This window comes from Coffea arabica, chromosome 1c, assembly GCF_036785885.1.
Source record: "Coffea arabica cultivar ET-39 chromosome 1c, Coffea Arabica ET-39 HiFi, whole genome shotgun sequence".
NCBI classification, from domain to species: domain Eukaryota; kingdom Viridiplantae; phylum Streptophyta; class Magnoliopsida; order Gentianales; family Rubiaceae; genus Coffea; species Coffea arabica.
The window spans coordinates 5,301,707-5,315,256 of record NC_092310.1 but is presented as its reverse complement, the minus strand read 5'-3'; the positions used below and the strand labels follow the sequence as shown (position 1 = coordinate 5,315,256).

Genomic DNA, 13,550 nt, shown 5'->3' with positions numbered 1-13,550 from the left:
AAGAGAGAAGAGAGAAATCGTAATAAATTCATAGTAGAAAACTTGTGGCTGGTTGGTTACCCGAAAGAGTTCCAAACCACTAAAAATGGAAAGAGTGGAATGACAAAAAGGGGGCAGAAAGTTGGTTATAATTGCATTATAACCGGCCATTTAGATAATTGTTAAAGCACATAATACCCTAAATTACAATAAAACCATTAGGAGAGGGTAGAAAAGACAACAGGAGGATAAAAATTGAAGACAACAGGAGGATAAAAATTGAAGGAAACACATCTATCCACAGAGAAGAAGCAGCAGTTGGAACCAGATGAAGCAGCCCAATTGACAAAAAAGGGCCAACCATTTAGCAAGAATTACGGGATAAACAAAAGGGCAACTATTCAAAGGGCAACTCTCTCTTTTATGTTGTTATCCTATTGAGATAAACAAAAGGAGTAGCTCAGATGACAAACAAGATGAGGAAAGAGAGAAGAGTGAAGTCGTAATAAATTCAGAGCAGAAAACTTGTGGCTGGCTAGCTACACGAAAGAGTTCCAAACCACTAAAAATGGAAAGAGTGAAATGACAAAAGAGGGCAGAAAGTTGGATATAATTGCATTATAACCGGCCGTTTGGATAATTGTTAAGGCACATGATACCCTAAAATTACAGTAAAACTAGCAGGAGAGGGCAAAAAGGACAACAAGAGGATAAAAATTGAAGAAAACACATCTATCCACGGAAAAGAAGCAGTAGTTGGAACTAAATGAAGCAGCCCGATTGACAAAAAAAAGGCCAACCATTTAGCAAGAATTACAGGATAACCGCTTGTCAAAAAGCACTATTCATAGGGCAACTCTCCCTTTTATATTGTTATTCTGTTGAGATAAACAAAAGGAGTAGCCTAGATGACAACCAAGATAAGGAAAGAGAGAAGAGGGAAGTCATAATAAATTCAGAGCAGAAAACTTGTGGGTGGGTGGGTACACGAAGAAGTTTCAAACCACTAAAAATGGAATAAGTGGAATGACAAAAAGATGGCTGAAAGTTGGTTATAATTGCATTATAACCGACCATTTGGATAATTGTTAAGATACATAATACCCTTAAATTACAGTAAAACTAGTAGGAGAGGGCAAAAGGACAACAAGAGGATAAAAATTGAAGGAAACATGTCTATCCACGAGAAGAAGTAGTAGCTAGAACCAAATGGAGCAGCCCAATTAATAAAAAGGGTCAACCATTTAGCAAGAATTACCGGATAATCGCTTGACAAAAAAGCACTATTCATAGGGCAACTTTTCTTTTTATATTGTTAGATATTTTAGTGAGCGGAGGTAGTGGGGACACTTTAAACGGTTATCACGCCTTTGCGGGTGTTGGATTGGAAAAGGCAAGCCCTTTGGTTAAGTATCACGCCTTTGTGGGTGTTGGGAGCCTGCGCTAGAAATTATGATAGCCCCTATACAATGTTAGAGGCGTAATTGTTTTGCAGCTTATATACCACGCCCATGGAAGGATGCCTGCTGCTTTGCTTAATTAAGGCGTGAAGAAACTATGCAGAATATTCCACGCCTTTAAAGCAGGGTCATTGTTATATGCCTCCCTCGCCAGTTGATTTAGCTTCCGTTAACAGACGATGCTGTCCAACCTTAACAACCATGTCTTAGCAATCTTAGACAAATGCAAACGCCTCAACCACCTTAAACAACTTCAAGCTTTTCTCATAACCTTAGGCCACTCCAAAACTCAATTCTTCGTCTTCAAGCTGGTCCGTTTCTGCACTGTGAAGCTCTCAAACATCACTTACGCACGCTTGATTTTTGATCACCTTGATTCACCCAATTCACATCTCTATACAGCCATGATCACAGCTTATACTTCCCTACAAGACCACCATACTTCCCTGTTTTTGTACCGTGAAATGGTCCGTAATAGCCAGGAAAGGCCTAACCATTTTATATTTCCTATAGTTTTGAAGTCGAGCCCAGTAGTTGTTAGGCCTTATGGGACAGAAATGGTGCATTCCCAGATAGAAAGTTCTGGTTTCGGGAAATACCAAGTTGTGGAAACGGCTCTTTTGGACGCATACTCAAGGTTTTCAGCGGATATTCAGATTGCCCGGAAGCTGTTTGATGGAATGTCTGAAAGAACTGTTGTCACGTGGACTGCTATGATCTCGGGCTATACTAGAGTTGGACAGATTGGGGATGCGATTTTGTTGTTTGAAGAAATGTCTGAGTGTGAAAGAGATCCGCCATTTTGGAATTCTATTATTGCAGGGTGCACGCAGAATGGGTTGTTTTCAGAGGCTATTTCATTCTTTAGGAGGATGGTTCTGGAGGAAAACATGAGTAGAAGGAATAGGCCTGATCAGGTTACAGTTTTGTGTGCACTTTCGGCATGTGGGCATAGTGGATTGCTACAGCTTGGGAAATCTATTCATGGTTATGTGTATAGGAATAGTCTAAGTTTGAATAAGTTCGTTTCCAATGCCTTGGTTGATGTGTATGGGAAATGTGGGAGCTTGAAAGAGGCAAGGAGAGTTTTTGATCAGACTCAGAATCCAACTTTAACATCTTGGAATTCTATGATAAATTGTTATGCTCTTCATGGTAAAAGTGAGAGTGCTATTAGTGTTTTTGAGGAGATGTTGGAGTGTGCGGATCAAGTAGAACCAGATGGAGTGACTTTTGTTGGGCTATTAAATGCTTGTACTCATGTAGGATTGGTTGAACAAGGGCGTCATTATTATGACATGATGGTTCAAAGGTATGGAATTGAACCTAAAATTGAGCACTATGGTTGTTTAATTGATCTTCTTGGACGAGCTGGTCAATTTGATGAAGCTTTCAAAGTTATATCTGGAATGAAGATTGTGCCTGATGAGGTTGTCTGGGGTTCTTTGCTCAATGGATGTAAGATTCATGGGCGACCTGATTTGGCTGAATTTGCTGTGAAGAAGTTGATTGAGATTGATCCCAATAATGGTGGTTATATCGCAATGTTGGCAACCTTGTATGGGGCAATGGGCAAGTGGGATGAGGCCCGAGAGTTGAGGAAGATGCTTATGGAGCAAAATGCCTATAAGACACCAGGTTGCAGTTGGATTGAGCTTGATAATCAAGTTCACCAATTCTATAGTGTTGATAAATCACATCCTAGAACAGAGGAGATTTATGCAGTTTTGGAATGTCTGGCGGATTCATACTGACAATGAACATTCAGTCCTTCTGCTGATGTAGTTTAGACGGGTAATGTGTGTAATCTTATAGCTGCTGCTCTTGGATTGCCTTTTCGTAATTTTAGATAGCTCATTCAGTTAGAGAGAGCACAGATATCTGAAGTTAGTGTTCTAACATAGATATAATGATAAGTTTAATTACTGCTTCTAATTTTCAGGGGTTGTTTGCTGCTCCTAATTTTCCATTCTTTCATCTCTGCACAATAATACACTGCCAGTCAATCTTTCACGATATAGCAGGCCTTGCTGCACTTAGCAGTTGCAACTATTTCTTTGACAGTTCTCTGATGTTGGAATTAATCTGTCTGATGTAGCATTTGAATTTGTAACTGATGTAACATTGGAATTAATCTGTCTGGACAATAATACAACCTCAATTTACATGAAATTTGTAACTAGTATGAAGGAAAACATATATCTCTCCCTGCAATGACTATATCACTGTCAAAAAAATATCATCTGAGCATTCGATGATTCGGGTTCTTTTGCCTATGCAATCATTCAGGTTCTTTTGCCTATGCAACAGAGTGAGAATTTGTTGCAATGGACTCCTTTGTATTGTGATTAGATTGTTTATGTGGTAATAGTCCATTGGTTAATTCCAAATTCCTAAAATGTACTGAATCCAAAGGCATATGTTGAATTGGAAAAAAGCTTTGGCAAATCAAGCATATCTATTACAAATGGCTTCATATGAACATCGTTTGCATCTGAATTGGGCAGTTTGTATGCTTCGAATGCTTTGTTGCACTTACATGCAAAATCTACTTGGACGCTTCCACTGATGTTTTGACAATTTCACGTGAGAATGAAGCGTCATATTTTTGATGTCTCTACCATGACAGAATGCATACAATGACATTCTACTTGATTCTACTGTTGATAATTATGTTGTCTTGTTGCTCTATTATCTTTTTGTCTTAAATCTGTGAGAAGTTCGCAGGATACAACTATGGCTGCAGGACTGTAGGAAGAACTACTTTTGTTCTTCCTCCAGTTGCTAGCCTTAGGGACAGTTTCATTACTATTAGCATTGAGATTGTGCACTAGTAAAGTGAGAATGGCTGACTTTACTACTCTTGCTACAGCACATCTCATGTGGTGAGTAACGAATCCTTTTCTGCTGTATTTTGAAGTTCATTGGAAGCCATTTCATAACTTGTTCTGATCAATTTCCTTTTCTATACTGTTAGCCAGTTGGAACGAATTTAAATTTATGCTTAACTAGCTGAAGGTAGGGTCAAAGAACATCAGGATGATATTACTGAAAAAGGTAAATATGTTTACAAGTTTATATTGAAGCCAGCTAGGCTTGGTTAGGCATTGCAATATGTTGAAGACATATAATATTTAAGCCACATGGTTGACTTGATGAAAGATCTACGAATTAGATGAGGTCCTCTCTTCGAGTTTTTGAAGGACTTTAAGTTGTCTAATTTCATAGGAGATTCACGTGTAACATTTCAAATAAGTAGAGCAACTGTAATAGACTGTGATCTGCTTTTCTGAATTCTAAGGAACGGAAAACTTGAGAAGAAAAAATTCATTAATGAGCGAATAAAAATTTATATGCAAGTAATAATATAGTGCTATTCCTTGTTTAGTTAGATGCAGTTTACTGATCGTTACTTTATGTCGCCTGTATTAAATATTCTTTTAAGTACGTGTTGCAAGTCTAGCCTTCTTTCATAGGTCAGCACTTGAATCTTTCCCCAGCCTCTTGAAAGGGAAATGGTAATATGGGTTTGAATGGTTCCTTGCACAGGGATAGTAGAGTTTGCCATGATAGTCGCATTTACCCTACAATTTCTTTTGTTATTTTGGTGGTCGTGGAAAGTTGACTGAGCTGGTTCTTTCACAATTTCAGTGTTGGATGGTGTAGAGAATTTTGCATTTTGCCTGGAAGAGCCGCATTGTGAGATATCATGGCAGGAAGTGATTATTGTCTAAGGTTTTCCCATAAGGCAATTGGTTAATGGTAGCTTCACTGCCAAATTGTTGTTCGATTTTATCCCTTAGTTAGCTCATCCCTATCATGTAATCGAGATGTGCTCAAGAGAGATTTTAGTTCAAACTCTTAGGTGCGTAACAAAGTAACTTCTTACATTCAAATGACAGTCACTGGGAATGCCATCCTCTCCTTTATCAAATATTATGCCATACTGTGTAAGATGACAACCTGTTGAGGATTAGTTCTTTGTTTGAATTAACAGAAGAGATGATACTTGGTGATATCTTTACCTCTTAAAATGGAAGAAATGAGGAGAATTCAAGGGCGGCAGATGTTACCCCTATTTTATGGCAGTGAAATTTATGACTCGTGGTTGAGTTTTTAACCTTACAGCCGAAGTAAGCCTAGCTCCATGTCAAGCTCATATAATATATTGTTTTTGCCATGCTCGAATTCTCCAAAAGTTACCTTAATGCGAAGCCAAGGTCATTTTCAAGATTACGTGTTAGTATTGACAATTAGTAGCATAAACTTGAAATATATACATGATGACTTCCCACTATTCTTCAAAGGATTTTTCTAACAGGTGCTCATTGGACACTCGTTAATATACCTAACATTCATCTAATCTGCTATATAGATGCACATACTAATAATTATTACCGTCCCTTACATTTACATACTTTTCTTATTTAATCTTGCCTACTCTTTTTTGAATTTATTTACTCTCTCTAATTAATCTTATATTTTAAAAAATATGACACTTGAAATACATTTTAACAAGTGCCCTAAACGGACCCTTCTTAAAATATTGTAAAATTTGGTCTAGGCATCTATTGGAATCCTACAAGATCATGCCTTCCACAATCGAATTGCTTCAAGACTCTTTTCCTATGGGTCAAACGATGTATTTATATCTAAATAATCTTTGCAACTTCAATGACTGAAACACTTGCCAGCTTTATTCTCATCTAATCCAAATGCAAGAGTGTAATGTTATTTTATGTGGTGATTAGAGGTGGCAAATCAACCCACTTAACTAGATTTATCCATACTCGCCCATGAATAGATGGGTATAGGTATCTTAAATTGTTGTATATGGGTATAAATGGGTTACTCAATAATACCCATTTAATAAATGGGTATTATTGGGTAACCCATCAAACTCAATTAACCCATTTAAAATTCTTTTCCCCCCAAGTCTCTTCTTTTCCCCTACCTTTTTTTTTTTTCAAATTTTTCATTTTGTCATGATGTTAACATTATTATTATTTGTTGGTTTTATCTTATTATTTTATTTTTTCTTAGTTTGTTAACTTGCTCATTTTTTAGCATTACCAATTTATGATAAATTTTAGCTTATTTTCTTATCTTTATAAAATGAAAATTTAAATTTATATATGAAAAAAATGTTAGGGGTTCAAAATTTTTGGATTAAGTTTTTATATTAATTTTTATAGTACTTAATTCAAATTTTTATATTCGTATTATTCAATTATTAAATAATAGGTAATTTTGTGACATAGAGTATAAATGAAAAAAATTGGTAATTAAGTTTATTGAACATTATAAGTAAATATTTAAAACTAATGATGGGTACAAAGAGTGGTATAAATTGATAACTTAGTTTGCAAAAATGAATTTAAATGAGTTTGCAAAAAGTTAAAATAAATGAGTTATAAATAGGTAATTGGGTTACCCAATTCATTTTTTGACTTACCCATTTATACCCATTTAATTAAATGGGTATAAATGAGTTGACTCACTTATACCCATTACCCATTTTACCCAACCCAAACCCGCCCAAGTCACCCATTTTGACACCTCTAGTGGTGATTGAGGCATGCATGGATGCTGCTTTTTGTTCAATTATGCCTAACATGTTTACTATAATTAAGCTTAATTTCTATGTCAGTAATACGGGTGCTAGTTAATTACTTTGTAAAGAAACAAGTAACTCTTGTTGTTTGTAATCCATATACTTTTTTAACCGGGGGGCAAAAGTAACTCGACCTTTAAGTATAATGGAGGGACGTTTGTACCATTCTAAGGCAACTAATTTCTACTATAATTAATTGTGTTTTAAGGAAGAGATAAAGGAATATTCTTGATTCTAAATTTTAAAAAGAATAGCAAAAGTGGCCACTAGATAATGTTTTCAATTTTGCCAAATGACTGCCAATAAAATATTAAGACAATATGAATTGTAATTAGATTAATACCCAAAAAAAGGAAGAAAGAAAGAAAGATCTCAAAGACTATGCATTAATAGCCAAAAAGAACAGGGATAGAATTCTATAATTTATATATACAGAGACAAGAAATCATTACTTTGGATGCTCCTTTGACAAGTACACATGAAAGATTATATTACTGAATAATGTTGGTTGCCAATTACCATAACCAATGGATTACATAGGAATTATGGACCAACAAATTCAGGGTTATCTACTTAATCTTCGGCTGAGCTGCTCTTCTCTTTCTGCTTGATCTTACCAAAGAAATAGGAAGCAATGCCCCAAAGAGAGAGGGCAAGAGTTAAAATCTTTTCTGCCTTGAAACTTTCGTGGTAGAAAAGAATTGCCAAGACTTCTGTCACAGGGAGCATCACAGCAATTATAATACCGGATAGCAAAGTGGCTGCATGACTCTCAGGTAAAATCATTGCCAACTTATGGCAGTGCAAACTAGCACCACATAGAATTTTAGTTCTCCCGGTTCATAGGTTTTTGCTTCCCTTGAAATTGCCTACAAAGAAAAAACACAAGTTTTAATTGAGTTTTAATTTCCGTACAAGTATTTATACCCAAAGGGTGGCTTGCCAAATTGTATTTAAAGTACAAATATTTACTAGGGGGAGGGATGTATTGGCCGGTACTGAGGGAAGGAGTGTAAATGAGACGTCTCGGATTCAAGACATCCACCTATATTTTAAAAAAAAAAACGGTTCAAGTATTTACTTAGTTATCTAATAAAGGATTTTTTTTCTTTTTTTGGAAAGTGGGAGGTCATGAATCCAGGTGAGCGTCAAATCCAACAAAAATAAAATTACGTACTCAAGAAAAATAGAAATTTGTGCACATCAGTGAGTAGAATTGTATGTACAAAGACTAGTGAATTTATTTTCTTCACAATTTCAAGAATTAAAATGGGGGTTGAGAGAAATTAAATAACAGAATAAAAATAAAAGACATTAATAATGAAAAATAAAATAAAACTACATCAATGAAAACAAACCTTCTCATCAAAGGAATAATCTCGGCATTTGGTTCAATTAATTGATCATTAGTGCAAAAATAAATTTATACATTCATGAATAAACTTGTTATGGTCAATTAAGATTTTAAAACAAGCTTTTTAATTATTAGTTAAAACAAGCTTTTTAATTACTGGTTAAAACAAGCTTTTTAATTACTTCTCTAATCAATAGACAACTCTAAATAAGCTCTTAGGATTTAATCTATCAATAGTATTAAGATTTAGAAAAGTTATCAATTCTAACCAATAAACACACAAGTTTGGTTCATTTAAATTAAATCATTTATTTCCTTGACACAAATTCGATTATGCTAGTCGCCATAATTATTAAAATTATCAAACAATTATGAATTTGATGCTTTAATTGGCAGTAGATTATTCAGATAATTAAATAATGGCCAGTTATCAAATCAATTCGTTGTTTGGCCGACTTTTTGCTACATTTTGAAATAAATAAGAAACGAATAAGTGGTACCTTAATTTTAAGACTCTAAGGTACAAATTTAAGTTAGGAATTAGGATAATCTCATGCATCACAATTTCGTAAACACAGCTATTTTGCTCATTTAGGATAATTTGCTCATTTGTTTGGTCACTCGCTTCGCTTCTGTTTTATGGAACACAAATTTATTGAATTTTGTCAGAAAACATCTCCAGAATGTTCTAATGTAGAGATTATGAATTCTAATGTCCTGCCTCCTCTCCACTTTTTAAATCCCACCCTTGTGCTATTACAAAAAATAATAATAATAATAAGAAAAAATCCTCTAGAATATTCTCATCAAACAAACACAAATGAAAATGGTGTTATAATGAACTTTACCTCTTTTTTTTTTTTATCTTTTTGGAAAGCAGACTTTACCTAATTTTCTAATCATCTGAATTTCCCAAGTAACACTGCAACTAAAGCACAATGTTACACAAGACAATCAAGAATACGCACTTGTGGTCTCAGCCCATTGGGCTTAACATATGGGGAAGAGATTCAAAATAATGATCTTCTTGACTTGTCTGAGTCAAAGAGCTGCTTGCTCCAAACTCTATCCATGATCCATGATCATTTGTCATGGTCATGAGTTGCGTATTGCGGCAAACTCAATTTGCTGAGCTAACTCTGGGACGTGTTGAATTAGTTGGTTATAGGATCCAATGAACAATTTTGTAGTAAAAGGGTTCTTCAAAAAAAAAAAATTTGTAGTAAAAGGTACTAGTTTTTCTTTCCCCCATAAAAAAAACGTACACGTTTCTATTATTCAGTCTGAAATTATTTCTCACATTTTGGGATTCCAACTCCTCCTAGGAATAGTTGTTTTGCATTTCAACTCCTTTTAAGAATAGTTGCTTAATGATGATGCTAGTGAATTTATTTTCAAAATTATCCTAAAAATTTCAACATTTAAATTTAAATTTAGCATGAAATATAAAGTGCATTTGAATAGTAGATTATTTGAAATAATTTTTTTTTAAAATATTATAAAACTTTTTTATGTAATATATATGAAATAAAAAAATATTAAAAAATATGTTGATAATGTAAATAAGTAAAAATTAATAAACTAAAATCCAAACAACCATAAATAAAAGTTAGAAAACATTTGAAATAATTTTTTTTAAAAAAAGTATTATAAAATTTTTTTATATAATATATATGAAATAAAAAATTATTAAAAAATATGTTCATAATACAAATAAATAAACTACAATCCAAACAACCATAAATAAAAGTCAGATAACATTAGAGAAAGAGATCAAAAGTTAATAACAAATTTTTGAACATTAAAAGTGAGATAACAATAGAGAAAGAGATCAAAAACTTATAACAAATATTTTGAACACATTATTAATCATGATACTTAATACAGAAAAAGCACTCTACCTTAATTTCTTTTAACCCCTTGTATAGCCTTAACCTAGAGCCGCGTCCATTTTATTCCCTTTGTTTGGGCTGGACACGAGAGGAAAGCCAAATCTTGGACTAAATTTGGACAGGGGCCGCGCGAACGCAGGCCCCCGCTGCCACAAATTATGACGTAGGCGCCACCACTTGGGTAGACCTTAGGCGGGCACCCCTCCGAAGTGCAATGGAGGTCACCAACCTAGGCCATGGGCCTTGTTGATCACCCATTGACCCCGTCCAGGTAAGTATGGATCCCATTCCTCCTCCGACCTTTTTTATGCTTCTCGTCTTGCCTGCTCTCCTCTGTCTCAAGTCGATGTGGGACGCAGAATCAGTGAATGTAGCACAACTGTACCGCCTCATCTTGTTGACCATGCACGTTCCCTTAAATTTTCCTACGGCATTTTTTTTATGATTTTCTTTGCCTACTACTCAAATTGATTACCAACGGTTCAATACTTGCTCTCAATTATTTTATAAGGGTTCTCCACATTATAACCAAGGCTATATACGACCTTTTCGGTTTCTTATTTTTGTTGTGACTAAGATCGCAAACAAATAAAATCGAATCGAAATTTGGTCTAATCGATCTGAGTCTCGACTCAATTTTATCAACTTCAAACTCGAACTCGAATTCAACAAGTTTTCAATGTAAAATTCGAGTTCGAACACTATGTCAAATTGGATCTTAGTCGAGTTCAGAATCGAGTCTACTTGAGTTCTAAAAAAATAAATAAAATAATTATTTTATATTTTTAAAAATGCATAAGATAATCATTTTTCTTTAATAAATATTAAAATTATTAGGAATATATATATAATTTTACTATTAAAATAATATATATATTATTCGACTTGCGAGATAACGAGTTGAGTTTCTCCATACTAAACTCAAGTTTGATAGTTCAACTTGGTTAGATCAAGCCGTTCGCGAGCGGTTTGATTTGTTTGCGGCCTATAGTTGTGACTTGCTTATTCTTTCTTTCCATATTCTGAAAAACAAAAGGTGCTTGATAAGGTGCTTGATCTTGCTGACTTCATCCTTGGAAGTAGAAGTAGATATCAGTCTGATCCTCCTAAAACTGATACAGCTTGGCGATGAATAACATGTACTCACTGATATGCATATCCATTATTTGATTGGAGGTTCTTCATCATATCTCCACAACAAGATTAGAAGAGCTTCTGGGGAGGCAAATTAATGTGCAGATGCTCTTGTTCTGCTTCATAAATTGAGAAAGGATTATGCATACTCATCCTCCAACAAAGAATCAGCATTGAAGAGTTTTTTCTTTCTTTCTTTTTTTTTTTTGGGCAGCTTTATTGATATTAGGCCTGTTAAAGGAAATGCAAGAGGTGCGAAAATGTAAACTCATCCTCTACAAGGTGCATTGATGCAACTCAGCATATATAGAATGCAAGCCAGGAAATTAAATTTCCATTGCCCTGTTTCTAATTTCCTGCCTTCCTTAACCTAAAAGATACATTTCCACAAATGTTCATCATAAATTAATCCAAATAATTGAGGTGGAGGAGCTAAAACTAAAAAATATGCTAAATACAGTGTACCAGTGAAATGACAGCTACATTTGCAAAATTATCAAAGTTCAAGTTGATCATAATGCAAAATGGAATAGACTTTATGTTGGTTGGCTTGACCAACTTATTCTATTAAAAATTAAAAAAGTAAATCTTTTCTACGCTGACGGTATATACACTATCAGCGTTGGATTCATGACATGTGTGCAAAAGTTGATCGAAGCAATTCAAGCATGTTGATCGAATTAGCTATCTATTCTCAACATAAATATAACCCTTTTTTCTTATGTGTCAATAACAAGAATTATCATCATAATACTTCCAATCCGAGTTTGGCATGTTGATAATCTGTCTTTGTGAATTTGTGACGTGAAATCAAAACAATTCATTTACAGGTACGTTAGTGCCATTTTGGGGGAAAAAAATGAACTCTTTTGCAAGGCCATAAATTTTTCAGATCTCAGTCCAACCAAAATCCACCATACAAGGAGAAGGAAGGTTCTTTAAGTCAGTTTCTTGGAAGTCTCTATCAAAATTGGCCGCTCAAAAATCCAACATAATCAGATAAACTGAAACACAACATTCATTGTACAATCCAGACCCATTGAATGCTCCACCAACAGATCAAGAAAGCAGAATCACGTCATCCTACTAATGTTTCATTAGCCAGTATTTACATAAGTTAAATTTTTTACGATTTCTCACTTACCATTCAAACGCATTTATACCTTTTCACAATTTAGTCTTACAATTTTTTTCTCAAAAAAAAAAAAAAATTCAAAACGTGTGAGTGACCACCATAAATGAGCGCTCAGTGAACATCTATCGTACAAATTCATCGTTTATTTTTCAGTCGGCATTATTTATTCAAAATTGACGTTTCAATGTTCAAAAACTAAACCCAAAATTTTCACGAAAAGCCACTCATTAGAGGTGATTTTATAACCTAATACTTGCTAATTATATGTAATAAAGATTAGCTAAACTGTGGATATGTAAGGTACGAGATATGATGCTTGGTGTTGCAATAAATAGAAGTCCCCTCAAAAAAAAAAATTTTAAAAGTTGAAAAATAGAGAAGAGGTTAATTACTTTTTTTTGTCGGCAACGATACATTTGTATAACCTACTCTATCCTAATCTAGGGGGAGGGGAAGCCTAAGGAGACTGTTGTATGGGCTAGTGGGTATACAGAGAGAAGAGGTTAATTACATTGAACCTAACTCGTGGCATGTGAAAAGGGCAGGCTAATGAGTAAGATTCCTAAATTAAAACCAAAGCTACTAGTACTATATTTAGCACTAGTTACTAAACTAAGATTTTAAAATTGCGTTTCAAACATCGTGTTAACATCCCAAAACCAACATCTCCTTGCGCATTTTGATCTTTCCCACGTACTGAGAAGAAGAAAAAAGAACAAAAAGAATTCATGTATTTGAGCAACTGAGATGAGATAAACATTTGGGCAATGTCATATAAATAGATCCAACAAATTGAAAGTTCAAACACACCTTCTAGTGGTGGCGTCAAAAATCCAATTTAGGCTACAATTAGTCGGATAGACTGTGCACTAAAGAACAAATAATTCACTAACTAAATGCTAACTCATGTAATTAGTCTGATTTTATAGGTTTGATTCTTGAACATCAACCTTTTCATAAAAATCTTTTGGTGTTAAAAATG

The 13,550-nt window shown here is 34.3% G+C and overlaps 1 protein-coding gene and 1 non-coding gene across 2 annotated transcripts; one reads left to right on the top strand and one right to left on the bottom strand.

The window, feature by feature from the left end:
• The first annotated feature begins 1,310 nt into the window (after window positions 1-1,310).
• On the top strand, window positions 1,311-3,491 carry LOC113737026 (pentatricopeptide repeat-containing protein At1g33350-like). The gene has a single exon (XM_027264275.2). The coding sequence runs from the start codon at window positions 1,619-1,621 to the stop codon at window positions 3,191-3,193; it is 1,575 nt and encodes a 524-aa protein (XP_027120076.2). The 5' UTR covers window positions 1,311-1,618; the 3' UTR covers window positions 3,194-3,491.
• Window positions 3,492-10,417: 6,926 nt separating this feature from the next.
• On the bottom strand, window positions 10,418-10,578 carry LOC113687325 (U1 spliceosomal RNA). Its single transcript, XR_011814619.1, has one exon. It is a non-coding gene; the product is annotated as a U1 spliceosomal RNA (small nuclear RNA).
• Between the last annotated feature and the right edge of the window lie 2,972 nt (window positions 10,579-13,550).